General features: G+C 42.2%; 1 protein-coding gene across 4 annotated transcripts in view; it reads left to right on the top strand.

The window, feature by feature from the left end:
• Window positions 1–20,085, top strand: part of NEO1 (neogenin 1) — a 193,758-nt gene that overhangs the window by 168,754 nt on the left and 4,919 nt on the right. For 2 of the 4 annotated variants that reach the window (XM_069482085.1, XM_069482066.1), the window contains exons 20-26: window positions 1,078–1,272; window positions 1,942–1,974; window positions 4,911–4,979; window positions 9,364–9,508; window positions 12,202–12,440; window positions 13,026–13,118; window positions 16,413–16,571. In XM_069482085.1, coding sequence (XP_069338186.1) covers window positions 1,078–1,272; window positions 1,942–1,974; window positions 4,911–4,979; window positions 9,364–9,508; window positions 12,202–12,440; window positions 13,026–13,118; window positions 16,413–16,571 — 933 coding nt within the window. The remainder of the gene's footprint in view (window positions 1–1,077; window positions 1,273–1,941; window positions 1,975–4,910; window positions 4,980–9,363; window positions 9,509–12,201; window positions 12,441–13,025; window positions 13,119–16,412; window positions 16,572–20,085) is intronic. The other 2 variants (XM_069482076.1, XM_069482094.1) reach the window with 2 other exon arrangements.

Raw genomic sequence — 20,085 nt, 5'->3', positions numbered from 1 at the left:
GAATTTTTTCCTTGGACTTTCAGAGGCGAACCTTCCATAGCAGAGAAGACACTAGACCTTACTCAGCTTTATCAAGGAGGGAACCCTTGATAAAATTTAGCTGTTAAGTATTCCCTTTGAAGCCTCTGCTCCATATGAGTGTGTGCTGAGAAACCGGAGTTTGCTTTCTGAACTTCCTTTGTATGAATAAGGTAGCCTAAGGAAAAGTGTTTCTTAGCACTGTCCTGCTTCTAGCTTTCAGTAGGACTCCCTTGCCGTAAATCCTGGTCTTTATGTCATATTTTAGGTTTTGACTTTGCCTCTTCTATAAAAAAGTGAAGCATGAACTTGACCTGGGTTACATTTTACTTTGTCTTTTAAAACCGTTAACAGGCCGGGCGCGGTGGCTCACGCCTGTAATCCTAGCACTCTGGGAGGCCGAGGCGGGTGGATCGCTCAAGGTCAGGAGTTCAAGACCAACCTGAGCAAGAGCGAGACCCCGTCTCTACTAAAAATAGAAAGAAATTATCTGGCCAACTAAAATATATATAGAAAAAAAATTAGCCGGGCATGGTGGCGCGTGCATATAGTCCCAGCTACTCGGGAGGCTGAGGCAGGAGGATCGCTTAAGCCCAGGAGTTTGAGGTTGCTGTGAGCTAGGCTGACGCCACGGCACTCACTCTAGCCCAGGCAACAAAGCGAGACTCTGTCTCAAAAAAAAAAAAAAATTAATAAAAAAATAAAACCGGTAACAATGCAGCCTGCGTTTTTACTGCAGGTCAGGTAGGCCTGTGGTTGTGACACTTTCTGCCTCAACATGGCGATTGAGTGCCCCCTGGTGGAAGTATCAGGTGACAGTTCACTGTGGCTCTGCCCATCTACCCGTTTTTCTCCTAGGAGATCCCATTGCTGAGAACTAAAACAGCATGTCAGGCCATGGTTGGTTTTCAAAACTGTGTTATTTTAACTGTAGAACCTTGATTTATTCAAGTATTATGCTGTAATATGCATAGGATGTGATAATGCATTTATTGACTTACTGATTGGAAAAGGAAAAGCAGGAATGAGATTTCTCTTCCCATTAACTCCCTTGGACAGGTTACATCATATATTACAGTACGGATGTGAATGCAGAGATACATGACTGGGTTATTGAGCCTGTTGTGGGAAACAGGCTGACTCACCAGATACAAGAGTTAACACTTGATACACCGTACTACTTCAAAATCCAAGCCCGGAACTCAAAGGGCATGGGGCCCATGTCTGAAGCTGTCCAATTCAGAACACCTAAAGGTAACGCTCCCCAAACTGAGGGTTTTATTTTGCATCTATTTAGTGGGGCTGTGCTTACATGTGTCACTTCAGCATGTGTCATATATAAGAAGGAAAATGTAAGAATTTCTGATGATGAGCTTGTGAGCCACAGTGTGAAGAAATAGTGTTTCCTAGGTTACTGGCCTAACCATCTCACATACAAGAGAACTCTTGCTCCCGGATATTCGGGGCAGATGAATTGCAGTGATCTAAAAGTTATTGCCAGTTAGATCAGATGTGATTCTTTTGGTTCCCATACAGAGTAATAGTGTGTTATTGTGATGGATGGTTCTCTTTCAGTGCATGCAGGCTCTAACCTGAAAGGCTTATTCGTGGACCTTTATAGAGAAAAAGAGACGGAAAGGGGCCTTTTAAATAAAACTCTAGATAAGGAAATGAAGATAAAGCATTGAACCAAGTGAGCTTAGGCTAATAAAACTTAGTTGGGGACTGAGTCTAAGGAAATACACAAACCCTGTATGAATTTATTTTCTATTAGTACTAAAAACAAGACTCAATTTGTTTGGAAGTTTGTGGGGGTTCTTTTTTTTTTTTTTTTTTTTTTCCTTTAAAATTTCTGCCTGTCCCATCTTCAAAGCTTGTGATCCTTGCTCTTGTTTTTTTCTTCCCCTGTGCTTGGCCTGTTAGCGGACTCCTCTGATAAAATGCCTAATGATCAAGGTAAATGAGTAGTGGCCTCTCTTTCCTTTCCTCTCCTTTGTGACCTATTATTAGCTTTCGGTTTTGTTTTTGTTTGTTTGGGGGTTTTTTGTTTTGGGTTTTTGTTTTTTTTTTTTCCTGAAAATTAGTACCATGTGTAAAAAGGCACATACTTACCGGCCAAAGTGGAGTTGAGTCCATGTTTGTAGCACTTGGGGTATCTGAAAAGCTGGGGGATTTACTTAGGGGCTAAATAGACTGGCAGAAGAAAACTGACTGGGTCCTGCAGCTATAGGAGACTGGCCTTAAGTGTGGGTCAGATTCTCCTTGTGCTAAGATACTGAAGTTCTATAACTACAATAGGCATTTGAGTCATGATGAGACTAAGCATACCAATTTTCCATACTTATAGCATCTAGAATTTTATTAGTGTCTCTAAATGAAATGTTGTGATCAAATTCAGTTAATATCCTTTCTTCATCTTCCAACAAAGAACCTACATATTTACCCTACTAAATTGTGTGATTATCTGTGACTAGATTAGTGCTTTGTTTATTCTGTTGAAATAAGCTTAATGCAGAACTATTTTTCCATCATCCCTTAAATATATCTGATCATTTTTAAAGAGGATAGAAACTATTTAAAATGGAAACTTAGGAAACATGGGCCTCGATATCACCATTGTGGAATCATCTGTCAGCAGTCTTTTCACTGTGATTGCCGTGGTGGAGGGGCAGCTATACTTTGTGATTTTCATTTCTGGGAAGTCAGCTAAAATTGATATCTGCTTTCCATACTGGGAAAGAACACTAAAAGTAAATTTAATGATTGTTCTTGTGGTTTAAGAGTAGTTATTAGAAATACAAAGCCTTTAGATCTTGGGTAAATGCAAGGAAGAGTCAGAACTTGAGGTATCAGATTTTTCAAAACACTTTGAAAATGTGTTTGCATTCAGTGTTGTACATTAGAGAAACTGCAAACATTGTAGTGTGTGTGGAAGCGTGAGAATATAAAAATACCCATAATGTATATGCACAGAATATACATGTGCTCATTGTTTTCATACTTTATTCGATAGCCAGAGTATAACTCCTAGCTGCACCGTACCTCTGGTATGTCAAATTCTTTACCCATTAGTATTTTTGATTCTAGATTCATTCCTGAAATTTCTTATTCATAGTTTAAATTTACAAGAAAAATACTGGGAAATATAGGAATAAAAACCAACCAGTTAATTGGCAAAGTGTATTCTTTGGCAAATATTTACACAGTATGATGCTCTGCATAGTTTGGCCTAAATGTAGCTACACGGTAACTAAATGCACCGGTGGAGAGCCGTACACGGGCTCAGCCGTCTCCAGCAACTAGACTTTGTCATAGCGAAAAGCATATGAAAAACAGCAGGAGTCTTGACGTGTGTGTGAAAGAGGAAAAGTAGTAAGTGTGGACTATGGCAGAAGGGACAGGGTCTGTGAGTAAATTCTAGAATATGCTCTTTTGGATATCTAAGAATTTTTGTTACTCTCTTTGGGGGGTTTTCAGCTTCTGGAAACAGCAAACGTTTTAGTCTCGACTTTTATTCTAGTAAATGAACTACATACAGAAAACTTCAGATTTTAATTTCTTTCATTTCCTTAAAGTCTGATAATTTATAGAAGTACTTGACATTAGCCCCAATGTTTTGCAGAGAAACAATCTATACATTTCTAGTCAAGTTTTATGTGTAGAAATAACTCTCATTTATAAGTGTTTTCTGAAGCTTCACACTCTCTGCCTTTGTAAAAGGGAAGACTGTATTCTTCCCTGAAGATCTATTATGCTTGTAATAGTAGTAGTTAATATTTATTGAATATTTACTATGCATTAGATAGTAATCAAAATATTTTATGGTATTAAATTTCCATTTAATCCTCACAACAGCTTTGTGAAGTAGATACCATTATTATCCCTGTCTTACAATGAGGAAACAGGCCCAAAAAGAACAGTTAAATAACTTGCCCAAAGTCAAACAGGTATATATGATGGAGCCAGTATTCAAGTGTAGATAGTCTGTTAAGCACTGTGTTATATTAGCTATAAAGAACAGCTTTTCTTTTACTATTCTTTCATACCTCTTATCAGGAGAGGTATGAAACTGCTTTCTGGGTACAAGCCTTGCATTGCTATCTTTCCTTTATTGGGGAGGGCTCCTTATATTTGCTTTACCCAAGCAACTTTTCCATAAATGTGAAGAGCAAAGTTCAAGACCGAGAATATGAACTTTTAACACACAGACGTTTGAGCTTTCTGAGGCCTGCTTCTGGAGTGGTCCCAAGCCTGAGGTCAGCAGCCTCACTTGGTATGTTCCATAATGATGGATTAGGAGACAATGTCCTTTGTGAGCAAATAGAGGGAAGACTGATTTTTCTGTCTTTGGATATTTAGGTGATTGAGCAGAAACTGAAAACCCAATTTGAACTTCTATTTTTCTTCCTGCTCCAACTAAGGATAACTTTATATTTGGAAGGACAACTTTATAATTTAAAAATTCAAGCAACATTTACACTTGCTAGGCCACATTAACATAGCAGGGTCCCTTGGAAGAGGTTCTTTAATGTAGATGTTAACCTAATTAGTCATCTTGATTTTTTTTCCGTAAGTCCTCTGAGCAGTCCTTCAGGAGCTGTTTGCTAGGCTAAAGAAATGGGTGTGTTCCCACCTTCTGAACAGCACAGTGACAGTCTGGTCACAGCCGTGGAATAGGGGTGTCAGCCTTTCAGATGCCTCATTGCATAGAAAGCTATACCTTAGTTCGCTTTGCTCACATAGACTGTAGTTTCCCGTGATGTATGTGCTACTGCATTTCTCATGGACAGAATAGATTAAAAATATTTTTTGTAGAAAACACTCACTAGCCGTGAAGTGGACTATCACACCAGAGTGCTGGGTCATCACTGACATGATTTCTTCTCCTTCAGCCTCAGGATCTGCAGGAAAAGGAAGCCGGCTGCCAGACCTAGGATCTGACTACAAACCTCCAATGAGTGGTAAAGCCCTTCTTACGGCATTTTTGGCCTGCTGTGGACATGAAGCAGTTTACCTTAAAATCTTGAAATGTCTTTTGTAGCTTGTATGTGGTGGGTTGTAGTAAGTTAACCTATTTCCTTTTATTTAATAGATCTAGCATTAGGTGTTTTCTGGCAAATGTTTGCTGAATTACTACAAGCTTGTTCGTTATAAGATCCATGAATAGGCTGGGCGTGGTGGCTCACGCCTGTAATCCTAGCACTCTGGGAGGCCGAGGTGGGCGGATCGTTTGAGCTCAGGAGTTCGAGACCAGCCTGAGCAAGAGCGAGACCCCATCTCTACTAAAAAAAAAAAAATAGAAAGAAATTATATGGACAGCTAAAAAAATATATATATATAGAAAAAATTAGCCAGGCATGGTGGTGCATGCCTGTAGTCCCAGCTACTCGGGAGGCTGAGACAGGAGGATCGCTTGAGCCTAGGAGTTTGAGGTTGCTGTGAGCTAGGCTGACGCCACGGCACTCACTGTAGCCTGGGCAACAGAGTGAGACTCTGTCTCAAAAAAAATAAATAAATAAATAAATAAAAGATCCATGAATAAAATTGTTTCCCCACATATCCAACTTAAGATTAATCCTAAACAAATGATTCTTCCTGTTGCCTGCTGCCTCTAGAAAAGAGTTAGAATTTTACTTTCAGAAGGCCAGGCACAATAGCTCACACCTATAATCATAGCACTTTGGGAGACCAAGGCAGGAGGATCGCTTGAGGCCAAGAGTTCAAGATCAGCCTAGGCAATAGCGAGACCCCATCTGTACAAAAAATAGAAAAAAATTAGTCGGGTGTGGTGTCATGCGCCTGTAGTCCCAGCTACTCACCTGTAGTCCCAGCTACTTGGGAGGCGGAGGCAGGAGAATTGCTTGAGCCCAGATTTGAGGTTGCAGTGAACTATGATGATGACACTGCATTCTAGCCTGGGTAAGAGAGGAAGACCCTTTCTCAGAAAAAGAATAAAAAAGGAATTTTGCTTTCAAAACCCTCTAGTGGGATTAGCCATCACCCAGAACAAGCCAAAGAAATGCTTCAGGATCATTAAATTCTCTCTGATACTAATATTTACTGCAGTGCTTTTAGTTTGGGAATTCTAGAAAATTCTTCCTACTCTCCTAGCCATCCCAAGAGCTGGTACCTTCTAATTTAATGATGATACCTCCTTCTGTACAGAACTTCACCATTTGTAATTACTTTCACACATGAAATCACATTTGATTCTTATAACCCTGTGAAGCAGGGAGAATAGATACCATTATTCCCATTCACTATTACACATTAGGAAACTGAGTGGAGAAATAATATGCCTGGGACTACCCAGTAATTATGGCAGTCCTAGGACCAAGACCAGGGCTTTTGACTTTTGACTGTGCTTTTTCCACTATCTCATGCAGCCTAAAAAACAGGAGGTCCTATACCAGATGTCGGAATTCATAGTGGCAGAATGCTCACAAAAGTAGTTACTAGCAATGACCTTTACTGTCTCCATATATGGAAGAGATAGACATATGGAAGAGGAAGGCTGTCCTCTAGTAACTCATAGTCTAATTGTGGGAATGAAATGGTCTGTTAATCTCTAGCTGTCTATTTAAATAAAAAATGGTCCTGCTCAGACTTCAGTGAAATCAGCCTATTCTTAGAAGAACCAGACAAACTTGGAAATTTTTATGCTCTGAGTTCTAGGTCTTTGTTAACAAGTTTCTCCTTCTCTGTGTACATGTTACATTTATGTGTTGTCCACACTGTAATATTTAAGGTTATGAGAAAAGTAATTATTCCTTTGTCTTTTTTTCATTTATGTATTCATTCATGCATGCATGTTTTTAAAGGTTCAAGTTCTATGTGACAGGCTATGGGAGTAAGAGGAGTAACAAACTACCTGATAGAGAAAAGATAAAGTTTCATAGAAGAAGTGATATGTAACCTAGGTCTTAAAGGATGCACAGAAGACTGCTGAATGTCAAGGAAGGGGCTGGACATTGCAGGAAGCATGTGCAAAGGCACAGCAATATAAAACAACCTGGTCTCTCCAGGGCTCACGCTGCCTGGAGACAGGATGGAGATTGAGTTGAAAATGTAGGTTAGAACCAGCCTGTCAAAAGCTTAAGTACCAATGCTAAGAAATTTGAGCTTTACCTTAAATAACACATGTAAATATCTGACACTACTACTACACTGTGACTTCCATTTGATGATTCTCTGTTATTTCTCTGATAATAGTCAAGGATGAGTTGGAGGCTAAGAGTATGAAGTCGGGGAAAGGGGTTAAGATGCTGCTGTAGTAATTCAGGAGAGATAAAGGAACGGCACCTAGTGCTGTCCTGGTGCGAGTGTTCTTCGGCAGCTTACCCTTGCTCTGTCTCAGAAGGAAGCTTTTGTCCAGTTTGTATGTTAGGGGTGAAATAGGCAAATGCGCCATTGTTGAATGCAGGAAGGAACCAGCACGGCCTCTGCTCGCCTCCCACACTTGAGCGCCCAGCCTCTGCTTTGCAGTGCCCGCCCCGCAAAGTACCTGAGCCGGAGTTCAGCACTGCTGTCACCAACGGCATCATGTAAAGCCCTACTCTAACATGAATATATGGTCAATTTTATTGGCCCTGGTACCCTAGTCTTTCCCTAATATAAAAATGTTGTTTTATTGAAGGTCAGTATGTACAGTTTAAGTTGTCTGTCTGCTTACCTTTTTCTCATAAATGGAGGATAAAAATGATTGAACCAAATGTAGTAGAACTAGCTCTTAAACCCTAGATTTAGCACTATGCTTAAATGTAGCCTAAAAGATAAAATCATGGACTCAAAGTTGGAGGGTCAGCTAATGTTGTGGAAGGGATTCCCGCAATGAGTATATGTTTGGATTAGATCGTAAATTTATAAGCCAGGTTATGTATGAGAATCACTTTAGGAGATTTTTTAAAAACACCGATCCCCAGGCCCTACCTTCGTGGTAGGAATTTCTTCCACAACGTTCCACACTAATAGGCTGCCTCATCTTATAACAAGTACTTCTAATGACTAAAGACGCATTGCTTGGCTGTACGTTATTGTACAGCTCTGATTATTAGATAAGAGAGAGTAACTAGAAGGAGAGACAGCAGATACTGGCGTGGTGGTATCTGTATTGTGGGATTTGCCACATTTTATAACATGAGCATGTGTAACTTAAATGATGAGGTAGGAAGCATAGAAATACGTTTCAGGAAATGCAGGACAGCAAGACTTAGAGCTGGACTACAAAAGGCCTTGATAAAAATCCTGGACCTCATCCTTTAAACAATGGTGAAATAATAATAGGAAGGAGAAGAAAATCTGAATTTCTTCAGGATCCTAAGTGATTTGGCCCCTGCACATCTCTCCAGCCTCATCTCTTTTTTCTCTTCACTTCCTTCCTTCTAACTTGCATCTCTCCGTGCTGAAGCAACACTGGCTGCCTTCCCCTTCCTTGAGAAGAGTCATTCCTGCCTTCGAGTCCTTCCCCTGGCTGTTCTGCTGTCTGGAGTGTTCCTCCCTCGGGGCTTTGTATGATGGGATCTTTCTTGTCATTCAGATCTCAGCTCAAATGCCATCTTCTCAGAGAAGCTTTTCCTAACCACTCAATCTACATTAGCCACCCGCTCACTCTGTATCACATCCCTCATTTTGTTTTTCTCATAACACCCATTATTAATTACCAGTTTCTTACTCAGTTACTGTTTGCCCCAGCCCGACCCCCACATTCACACCTTCCTTGCTCACCTTGGCATCCTTAGTGACTGGCACTTTGTAACCACTCAGTAATTATTTGTCACATTAATGCATATGTACACACCTACTTTTCCCTGAAGTCAAATAAGAGAAATAACTCTGCTTAAATTGTATATTTCTGAAAACAGAGACACTTTATTTTTCAAGCAATATTTTGTAATCTTAGACACCTATGCGCCGTGGAAAACTTTTGATTTATATGAACATACATTTTAAAAATGGTTTTGAAAGCCAGAAAACTAAATGATTTACAAATGGTGTTTTACAAGGTGAGTTTATATATCACATAAGACACCAGCTGCACAAGACCTTTTATTTGTCCAAGTACATCCGAACCTTTGAATGCTCGGTACAATTTGAGAAGCTTTTATCGAACACCATCTCCTAGCAGGGCTCTGGGCTGAGCGCTGTGCGTAGGACAGGCTCTCAGCTCTGCAGGAGCTCCCGATCTAGAGGAGAGAGCTGTGTTCATGGGGAATTTTTATACAAGGCACAGTGATGAGTGTTAGAACGAAGTTCACATTAAGTATCTTGGAGTGGGTCTATAGGCTGATTATGTGCATTTTTTTAAATTCTCAAACACTAACATATGTACCATTTTTCCCCCTGCAGGCAGTAACAGCCCTCATGGCAGCCCCACCTCTGTAGACAGTAACATGCTGCTAGTCATCATTGTTTCTGTTGGCGTCATTACCATCGTGGTGGTCGTGATCATCGCTGTCTTTTGCACCCGGCGCACCACCTCTCACCAGAAAAAGTAAGGACCCCAAATGTGCAGCTCAGAGATTTTTGGTATCTTTTCTTTTACTTCCATGTGACTTCTGTATTTGGAGTGGTACAAAGAGTTAAGACATAAAAATACATGAAAAGCAATTTTAAATATTTTAAAAGCAAATGGGAAACAGTTCCTCTTATAAATGTGTATCAGTCAGGGTCCTGTCAGGAAAAAGGTAGCACACTTCAAAAGGGTTCCAAAAGGGACCATTGACAAAGTCATTAGGTGGGCTTGGAGGAAAGTAGGCAGGGATGTTCAAGGGCCAGCAGGAGTGATAAGTCACTATTACCCTTAGGCCTGAAGGGGCAAGAGGAGAGAGCTGTTTTCAGAGATCTGAAGCAGTAGGCAAGGGCTTCCTGCCAGGAACGTGGTAGGCACTAGAGGCATGTGGCCATTGCCAGCCTCTGGCCCGGCAGAGAGGGGCAGGAGAAGAAACCTCCCCCACTGCAGTCTCTTGCCAGTGCCGACTGTTGGCCAAACCCAGCGAGGAGTTACAGAGGCAAGGAGAAAAGAGATGCGGAGAGGAGAGTGGGAACCGTCCAGCATTGCTGGTCACTCCTTAGGAGCCTGTCTGTACGTGCACACAGTGAGCCAGGTGCACGGGAGTCTGTGCCCATTCTCAGGGGCTGCATCACGGCACGATGCCAGCTGAGGAAAAGACGACCATAGGCCTCTTATTCTAGGGCTAAGTTTAAGAATATTTTTAAAGAAGTGCTGCCAAGTGTACAGGTGGGGGGAGCAGGGATTACTTTAATGAACAGGAAAGGATCTTTGGTAACCAACTTATCAATTAGATGGTAGCTGTTTCAAAGTTGACAAAGCATTTAGAGACTGTAACCCCCCGTTGGTTCTCAGCACATTCCCCAGTAGCCCCCTCACTCTCAATAGCTCACCTGGGCTTCTTCACGGAGCAAGTGGAAGCTGTCAGATGGGAACTACCTCAGCATACCACAGTCAAATCTGACACCTTTCTGTGTTGGTAGTAATTGTTTCCTCCTCCTTCCTAAGTATACTTCCTCCTGTTTGAAGCCAGGTCTTCCATTAACCCCTGGATCTCTTGTCTCACATCTGTCTACAACCCTGTACTGGCTGTTACTCCTCTCTCCAGCATAGCTGACCTCTTACTTGCTATTGGCTCTGTCCCTTCAGTGTTTACATGTGCTCAACAACTTCTTCCATCTTAAGAAATAATTATAATTATAATTATAACCCGCCCTCTACTACATGGTCCTGGGTTACCACCAGCTGCGTACAAACCTCTGCCTTTTCCTTCACCACAAAATTCCTTGAATGCTTTTTTAGACTCACTGTCTATTCACCGACTGCTCATACTTTAGTCCTTTCTATTCCTCATTCTGCCCCTCCCACTTCTCCAAAATTGCTTTTGCTGGGGTTACCCATGGCCTCCATATTGCTAAAGCCAAAGAACATTTTTCAGACCTCATCTTATGTGGTTTCTCAACAACATTTAACACAGTCACCTATCCCTTCCTTCTGGAAACAGTCTCTTCTCTGGTATTGCATGACAGCATGATGTTCTTCATAGCCCCTCTTACCCACCCAGCCAGCAGACACACTCCTCGGGCCTGGGCCTGGGCCTGGGCCTGGACTTGGACGTATTCTCTTCTCCTTCTGTGCTCTCCCCAGGTGATCTCATCTACTCCCATGGCTTCATTTACTGTCTGCATTCCAGCCACTCCTGTGTTTCTATCTTCGCATTTCTTTAAGCTCAGAGCATTTTAAAATGATAGCTCAATATCTGTCTTTCTCACTTGACCAAAAATTCTGAGGGCACAGCAGTCTAGCACAGGGTCTGGCATCTACTCAGTCCCTAGTGTGTGATTATGGAAGGGGTGAGTGAGTGGAGCGGCCAAAGCACACAGGGTAGGCACTGTGGTCTCCATTGTTATCTCTGTCTACTCAGTTGGTGGTCCTAGTGTGGCTGCCTAAAAAGTTGTTCCCTTCCTCTTTATCAGCCATGGACACTCCCTCTACTCCATTGTTACGTTTCTACTCAATGTTGTCATTTCTCTACTGGTCAGAAACTTGTAGAGAAAACTTCTTTGGAGATTACTTGATTAAAAAATGGACCAGAAGTTTGAGACCAGCCTGGGGAACAGAGAGAGACCTCCATCTTTACGAAAAATTAAAAATTTAGCCAGTTGTGGCAGCACATACCTATAGTCCCAGCCACGCAGGAAGGCTGAGGCAGGAGTATCTCTTCAGCCCAAGAGTTCGAGGCTGCAGTATGCTATGATTGCACCACTGCACTCCAGCCTGGGTGACAAAACGAGACCCTGTCACAAAAAAAAAAAAAAAAAAAAAAGCTATCTTAATTTCTTAACACTCAAAAAAGTAGTCACAAGGCAATATTCAAGTATGATAAGTATTTCTAACTATGTGTGGACAGAGTGGAGATACATTTACTCTTTCCAAAAGTAAACTTTTTGCCTTTGTCTTTTGCTTTTTGGTTTGATTTTTTGTTTGTTTTCGGGGTTGTTTGGTTTGGTTTGGGGTTGTTTGGTTTTTTGTTTTTTGGGGTTTATTTTTTTGGTTTTTTAGTTTTTGCCTTTGTTTGAAACATCTCTCAGAGAGCCAGTTTTAATCACTGAAGCCTTTTGACAAATACATTCAAAAGAGTTACTTTAAAAAGCTCTTATTAATTTTGTGCCTAGAAAACGAGCTGCCTGCAAATCGGTGAATGGCTCTCACAAGTACAAAGGGAATTCCAAAGATGTTAAACCCCCAGACCTCTGGATACATCATGAGAGACTGGAGTTGAAACCAATTGATAAGTCTCCAGACCCAAACCCCATCATGACCGATACGCCCATTCCTCGCAACTCTCAAGATATCACACCAGTTGACAATTCCATGGATGGCAATATCCATCAGAGGCGAAATTCATACAGAGGTACTATTTCAAGTTCAGATTTTTCCCCAAGTGTTGGGAGACTGTTTTCATTTAAGTCCTTTTCCATTTTCTGAGGTTGCCTTAATTCGGTGACTCCTATATGAGATCAGATTTAAAGAAATGCATTATGGGGTTTAGTCTGTTTGATGAAGAATAGTTTGTTATGGAGGAGAGGTTCTAGAGATTCTGTTCTCATATGAGACAGCCTTCTAGAATCTCTTTTAGGTCTCTCATCAGGCTTTAGCAATGTAATTGCTTTTGAGGCAAGCTAGCCCACATTTCATTCTCTCCCTTCCACTGAACTGTAGTTATCATTGTGGTATTCAGAATGTTCTTGGTCTGAATGTTCTTGCAGATATCACGCTGAAGTATGGTGGGGAGCATTGTGTCATCCACATTGGCTCTCAGCAGGGACTCCTGTGATGCTCTAGTGATCATCCTCCTCTTTATTGCACTTCCTCCAGAAGTGCTTTGTCCCCATTATGTTTGTGAATTCTGAATCCCCCATTAGAAATGTTTTACTATTGTGGCTGCTCAATGGCCTAGGGCACACGCATGTAACTGACCTCTATATTTGATGTCTAGGTCATGAATCAGAAGACAGCATGTCTACACTGGCTGGAAGGCGGGGAATGAGACCAAAAATGATGATGCCCTTTGACTCCCAGCCACCCCAGCGTAAGTAAAAGCTTCTCTCTGCCCTAGTGCTGCCAGTCTGTCCAGTCATGTAGGGGAGCAACTATGAATGATCTCTTTGACTTCACTCGATCCTAACACAGAAGATAATCTGCTAAAGCTTTGACACCTTGAAGGAAGAAGTGCACTTGCCATATTTTACAGTAGATATTATTCTTGAGACTAGTGCCTTTAAGTTTAGGGTAAATAAGCTAAAAGGCCAATATCCCCAGTCTCCTAGGAATCAAGAAGTATCCATTCTCCCTAAAAGTACATAGCATGTCTGTGGGAGGGATGGGGAAGCATCCCTCAAGACTGGGGCTGAGGAGAGCCAGATGTCACAAGTATTCCTTAGGCTTCCTGACGCATGTTCAGTGTTGATGGGCACCTATGGAATTCTTTTTTTATTAGTAGACTTTATATAATATTTTAGAGTAGTTTTAGGTTTACAATGTGGAATTTTTAAAGCAACATTTTGTAACCTTATTTGACCCATTCTTCACTTTGATAACTATAAAAGTTGCTGAGCCTCCTTTAATAACAGTTGAAATGCAATGTAAGTTAAATATTATATCATGATTAAAAACCAAAAAGCAGTGAGACAAACCAGTTCTTTTTTCAAACTCTACTGTGTCCTCTCCCTTGTCACTATTTTCGAGGTAGAGGAGCCTTTCAAAGTAGCTGGCACAGTGGGGCTGCCAGGTGAGGGACCTCTGTCAGCAAGTACCAAGATGTAGGAGCCGTGGGTGGCCTACTTACACAGAGAGGCGTACCGTGGCCACCTGGTACTTGGAAAAGTTCCTCACATCCCCACCTTCTGGTGGAACCTCCGAGTATGCAGATGTCTACACTCCCTCTCCCTCTCCCACAAACCACTCACTGTACACAAACATGTAAGACACTAGATTATAAAAATCAGCTTTGAAAGATAGCAGCATGTTCATTAATAGGTCATTTCTGCATAAAGTAGCTTATGGGGCCCACGCTGGAAAGAAAGGCCTGGACGTGGGAGTGTGCAGGTAAAGACTGTGCTTTCCCTCTTAGGAGAGGTGCCCTGGGCTTCCCAGGTTTAACAACACAAATGCCTGAAAAGAGTAACTTAATCCATTCCAGTTGCTTTTGACTTATAAGAAGACGGTAGCATGACTGCTTCTTTGTTTTGTATAACTTTGTATCGGTTTCTACCTGAACTGGCTTATTTTTAAAACTTGTAAAATTTGATTATCTTTATGTCTAGATTTATGACTTTTAAATAAGTTAAGGAAAAAAGATGTTATACCAGCTGATATTGTCCCTTTTTTTTGATAGTGAGGAATATTATTTAATTTGTACCTCAACAGTTCTGTGGGTGAGTGGAATCTTTTAACTCAAGAGTCTGAACTCAGATACATGTATGGTCTGTGCATGGTCTTTAGGGTTTGAGTTATCCTTTTTAAAACCCACAAGTCTACAGTGTTTTTTCACAAGCTGAGCTCTGGGTCCTGGAATGAGGCGGAAGCCCTGCACCCACCATCCCCCTACCCTGGTCTCAAATGACTGGGCGGTGGCAGGAATGGCTTGCTGGTGTCAGGAGGAGCTTCAGTACAAGGCTGTGCATAGAAGCATCAAGTTCAGATTCAGCTATCACAACTGATTGCCTACTCTATTCTAGGCAGGCACGTTGATATTGCTTTATTTTTTTATTTACTTATTTGAATAGACTGGAAATGCCTTATAAAAGAAAAAAGTCAGTTTTTTCCTTTAAAAGGCATTTCTAGTCTATACCTAGAACACTTTCAAATTGTACTTCTTTATGTAAAATTGGGATGTTTATTCCCCCTACCTCAGCCTGAATTCTGGAAAATGCTGATTCTGATGCACCCACTTCTAAAAGCTGTCTTCCCCTAGAGGAGATGCTGACTTCAGACCACACTGGGAACCCTTCTCAGACAGCTTTCCCACATTGTGTTTTACTCCCAAGGCCCACCCGGAGCCTCTGGTCGCTGAGGGAAAGCCCCTGTTTTGTTCCTCAGGTCTTGAGAAGGGGGGGGAGCAGTGCTCCCAGGTCCCGGGTTAGTTGTGCAGCCTGCCTGCTTGAACGTGGCCAAGACTGCAGATAGCTGGAGAGTAAGGCATCCCTTTGTTGGCTGGGATTTCTCCTCACCAGAGTAATGTTGAATGGCCCCACAAAGATCCGGGGAGATCCCTGGTGACAGAAGATATTTTTAATAGGGCCAATTAAGTTGTATTGTGAAGTTCATGAAGCCCTTGCTTAGAAGAAAAAAAAGATTCCCTGTGTTCCTAGTCAACCTTGCCTATTTGGGGGGTTTAGAGCTGGTTATCTTGACCTCAAACATTCTGTTTCTACAACTGCTCTAAGGGAGTGCTTGAGTAAAGTTTATTCCCAAACTCTGCACTTCTCATTTTGTTTGTTCATCTCTGGGATCGATAATAAAGCCGCATGGAAAGTTGTATATGTAATCTCTGACTTCCTAGAAAGTAGGATGTGAAATCTTTGTGTGGAAATTTCAGATTCTTTAGCTAAATGCAGCAGATTGACTCCTTAGCATAGGAAGGAAAGAGGAAATTAGGAAAAATTCATCTTTTTTAAATGTGGATGGAAGTGGCTGAGCCCCAGACTGGAAGTAGTAAGAGATGGTGCCATTGGCCTGGTAGCTCATGCTTTTAGTATCAGATTGGACTGTCAGAATTAAATTTCATTTGCATTCCTTTTACGATACGAAAACTGATTAAACAGCCACTTATTCATTTGGCCTAAATAACTATTACATGCCTCATTTGGCAACTTAAAAAAAAGAATGAATTAGGAATATACTCAAAGGAAAAGGGACTTCTTTCTATCCTTTTAGTGGGACAAAAAATAATAGAAACCTAAGTTATTATTTGTTGGCTTACAGATTTATATTTTGTGATGTATTCAAATAGATTTTTTAATAACTCATGTAATCCATATTTTAATAGAAGAATTGGAAAATACAGATAAACCAAAAGAAAAATATTCTTTGAATCCTGACCATTCTTCTCTGCAAGATAATCACTGTTAACATTTTAGTGTGTATTCCTCAGACTTTATTTCCTGTACATATACAGACATATACATGGGAGTGTGTGCATTTTTTAAGAGAAATGTAAAATCAATGGCTAATTGTCCAAATCCAGCCAGTTGCCACCAAAAAGCCAAGGGGGAGAGGTTGGATTGTATGGGAGGTGGGAAGGGGGAACTTTGCTCTTAAACTGTGACTCGTGTGTGTCTGTGCAAGCATGTTAAGCATTTCTCTGTCTTGTGTTCATTCGCAGCTGTGATTAGTGCCCATCCCATCCATTCCCTCGATAACCCTCACCATCATTTCCACTCCAGCAGCCTCGCTTCTCCAGCTCGCAGTCATCTCCACCACCCGGGCAGCCCATGGCCCGTTGGCACAGCCATGTCCCTTTCAGACAGGGCCAATTCCACAGGTGAGAGATGAGGATCAAGCCCAGGTGGAAAGCATTTCACAAGAGTTGGCAAGAGGAAATGGGGAACGACTTGCTCTACTTAGAAGAGGGATTTGGAGTTTTTCTCAGTGTCATTTACTTAGCATAACGTTTCTGTGACTGACTCAAATTTGCTTCTGTAAAATTCACCCCATTTTTCTCTCTAAGTTTTAAGTACTCAGTGTAAGGTGTCATTTTAGTAAAAACAGCAAGCAGTATCTCTAATCACATAAGTATCTCTTGTTCCATTAACTTGCATAATTCAGTCTTTTTTTTTTCCAATTGATTTTTTTTTTTTTTTTAATCCTCTAATTTAAAAGGGAAACTCACCCTGGGTGATGTTCAGGCACCAGCATCACCCTAGTGCCAGGAAGGTCCGTAGGTCGAAAGTACGAACGACATCCAGGGGTCAGTGGGGCCGCCAGGCACATGGAGCCTGTGCAGACTGTAACCCTCAGGCTGCCTAACGTAACCTCAGTGTATTTAAAAACAGACATTGCCAGACAAACATGCCCCAGTTTGGAAATCTTAGGAAACAGCACTATCACACAGGTTTAAGGAAAAAACAGTGAAGGTGAGAGGACAGCAAATGGAATAAATATTCTTCCTTATTAACTGAAAATTAATTTCTGTCCTCTCAGTTTTAAACTGCAAATTTAGTAACTTCCCTTACATATAACATATTATTTTTCCATCATTTGAAACTTGCCTATTAATAGGTAGAAACTAAATTTTAGTGGTTTGGGGAAATAAGGGAATGTCAAGTGATTTCCACTTTAAAAGAACCTCAAAATTTTATGCTAGAAGTTTGGGCCAGTTATGTCCTCTTCTCCTTTAAGTTTTGATCAATCATAAACATACCCAAAACATCAAATGAAGATCCCTTTATTAAGGGATGCCTAATTACTCCCAACATTGTCTAGTCCCAAATCTGTTACCTGGTTTGGAGAATGCTGCTTGAACTCATGTCTAAATTTGGCCTTCCTGCTATCTTGCTCCAAATCCAGGTCTGGGGTCCTTTAGGGAAGGACGGTTTACAGGATAGACAGTTATTCCAGCCAGCTGCATGGAGAACCAAAGTCTGCCTCACAAACAGTCTCAGATAGAACAGAGAACCAGAAAGCAGCCTTCCAAACCTGCTCTTAGAAAGGAGGCTTTGCGCCCAACGCTGTTTCTCCATTTTTAAGGCCAAGGAATCCCACACACTAGGATGTGGGCCTGCCTGAGAGAATGGCAGGCTCTTCCCAATCAAATTAGCCCCATTCTCCTTCTTCCTGGACTAAGAGGGGCTTGGGAGTTGGAGAGAAGCATGGCAGCTCCTACCCAGCCCTTATCCAAGTGATCTGGTGTTGGTAAAAGTTCTCTTCTGTACGGACCTATGCAGAAGTGAAGAGAGGAGAAAGAGTACTGATTTGCACTGCTAACAGAGTTCCATGCTTTCATGACCAGAGGGGATAAGAGAACATAAAACTAAAGTGATAGATTCACTGAAGGTGGGTTTGAAATGTAGAACAAGTACCTGGAAATGATCACAGTTCTCCTACTATTGTATTTTCCCAAGCCCTGATGTTTCTGGAGCTCAGAGCATTGCCACAGCTCTGTACGTGTGGGCTAGGCAGGACCAGAACCCGGCCAGGCAGTCCCTGCTCCAGGGAGCATGTACTGTGTTGCCACCTCTTGACACTGGAAGAGCACTCTTCTCTTGTCCAACCAAGCACTTGGTCAGTGTGCACTTTGTGTGTCCACTGTGAGCGACAAGTTGGCCAGGAAATAGGCTCCTCACCAAAGCAGAAATTTTAGTTACAGCGTAGTTTCTGAGTAGACCAGTGGTGTTGGCCAGTGTCAGGAAGCACCCATCACAGAGAATGCGGTGTACCTGGTGCCCTTTGGAGCTGTGCAGGACAGCCCTTGTCTGTGGCAGCAGGCCCAGGCTCTGACTCATGTAGGCGACCGTATTTTCCTTTTTCACCTTTCCCACCAGCTCTTTGGCCCTCAGAAGCATATACATCAGCTTAAAGGCAGTTAGGGCAGTCAAGGTAGGCCTGTGTCCCAGAGCTGACCTAACATACCTGCTAGTACAGGCTGACATGGTCAGGACTTGGGCCCACTTTTCTTTCTCCTCCTTCCTGCTCCCCTTCCTCACCAGCTTCTACCTGGCCCAGGATCACACCAAGTGGGACCAGCAGCTCCCCAGCCTAGTGATTGCTGGCTGGAGGAAGCCTAAGCAGTGAGATCCTCAGCCCACCCCATTGGGAGTGAGAAGTGACCTAGGCCTGGTAGGGTTAACACAGCCAGGCACACTTGGGAGGGTGTGTGAGTCCCTCATCCCTGGGACCCAAGACCTTTAAGCCAAGGAGGGTAATACGACTGGCATGGCCTGTCTTCTCAGAGCCCAAGGGAACAGAATCATTGCTACCTCAGCAACAAAGGCAGGGAAATATGTCGGATTTCTGCAGATTGCTCACACATTGCAGTAGTTTTCCCTTGTTGTCAGGGGAACACATTCCAAGACCCCTGGTGGAGGCCTGAAACCGTGTATAGTACTGAACCCTATATACACTATGTTTTCTTGCCCTGATAAGCAGGGCAGCTACTAAGTGACGAATGGGCAGGTATACAGCCCGGATACACAGGACCAAGGGATGATTCACGTCCTGGGTGGGATGTTGCAAGGTTTCGTCATACTACTCAGAATGGTGCATAATTTAAAAAGTTATGAATTGTTCACTTCTAGAATTTTCCAGTTAATATTTTTGGACAGTGGTTGACCACAGGTAACCGTGGAAAGCAAAACCATGGATAAGGGGAGACTACTGTACTTTTTAAGGTTGAGTACTCAAGGAGTCAAAGAAGCCTTCGGGCTACGTGGTACAGCCTATTGCCCTGAGCTGGGTCCTGCACACCCCTCCCCAGGGGTGGGGACGGTCTGCACAGCTCACAATGTTGGAAAGATGTTCCACATGTGGTCTCCCTGGGCCTTGGTGTAGCTTCTGCCCCACAGGGTGGAGTATGAGAGGTACCAAACATAGAAAAGTAGTATATATAGTACAGGGTGGTTCAGAGCACGAGCCTGGGAGTCAGAGTGCAGGGATCCATATTCTGCCCTGCTGTGTCCGTGGGCAGTTTGCTTAACTTCCCAGTGCCTTTGAGCCTTGAATAAGCCAATGAATGTAAAGCACCTAGCACAGTGCCTGGCTTAGAGTAAACACTTAGTAATGTACAAAGAAAAAAACGTTAGCCATTATTCAAGCATGGTGTTCAGCACTTTTCATACATTTCATTTAACCCTCAGTGAATTATGTGTTATTTCCCCTGTCTTGTAGATGAAGAAGCTGAGACTCTGAGATACTCAGTGACTTTGCCAAATTCACCCAGCTAGTACTAAGATTAGAGTCCAGGTCTGTCTGACTCCAAAGCCAGTGCTTTTCTACCCTACCAAGCTGCCTATTTTAAGATTGTTATAATGTTCTTCCTGAGTCTTTCCTTCTGCAGGCTA

Source organism: Eulemur rufifrons, chromosome 2 (assembly GCF_041146395.1).
Source record: "Eulemur rufifrons isolate Redbay chromosome 2, OSU_ERuf_1, whole genome shotgun sequence".
Lineage (NCBI taxonomy): Eukaryota > Metazoa > Chordata > Mammalia > Primates > Lemuridae > Eulemur > Eulemur rufifrons.
The sequence above is the reverse complement of the archived record's forward strand: the minus strand, read 5'-3'. Positions and strand labels throughout refer to the sequence as shown.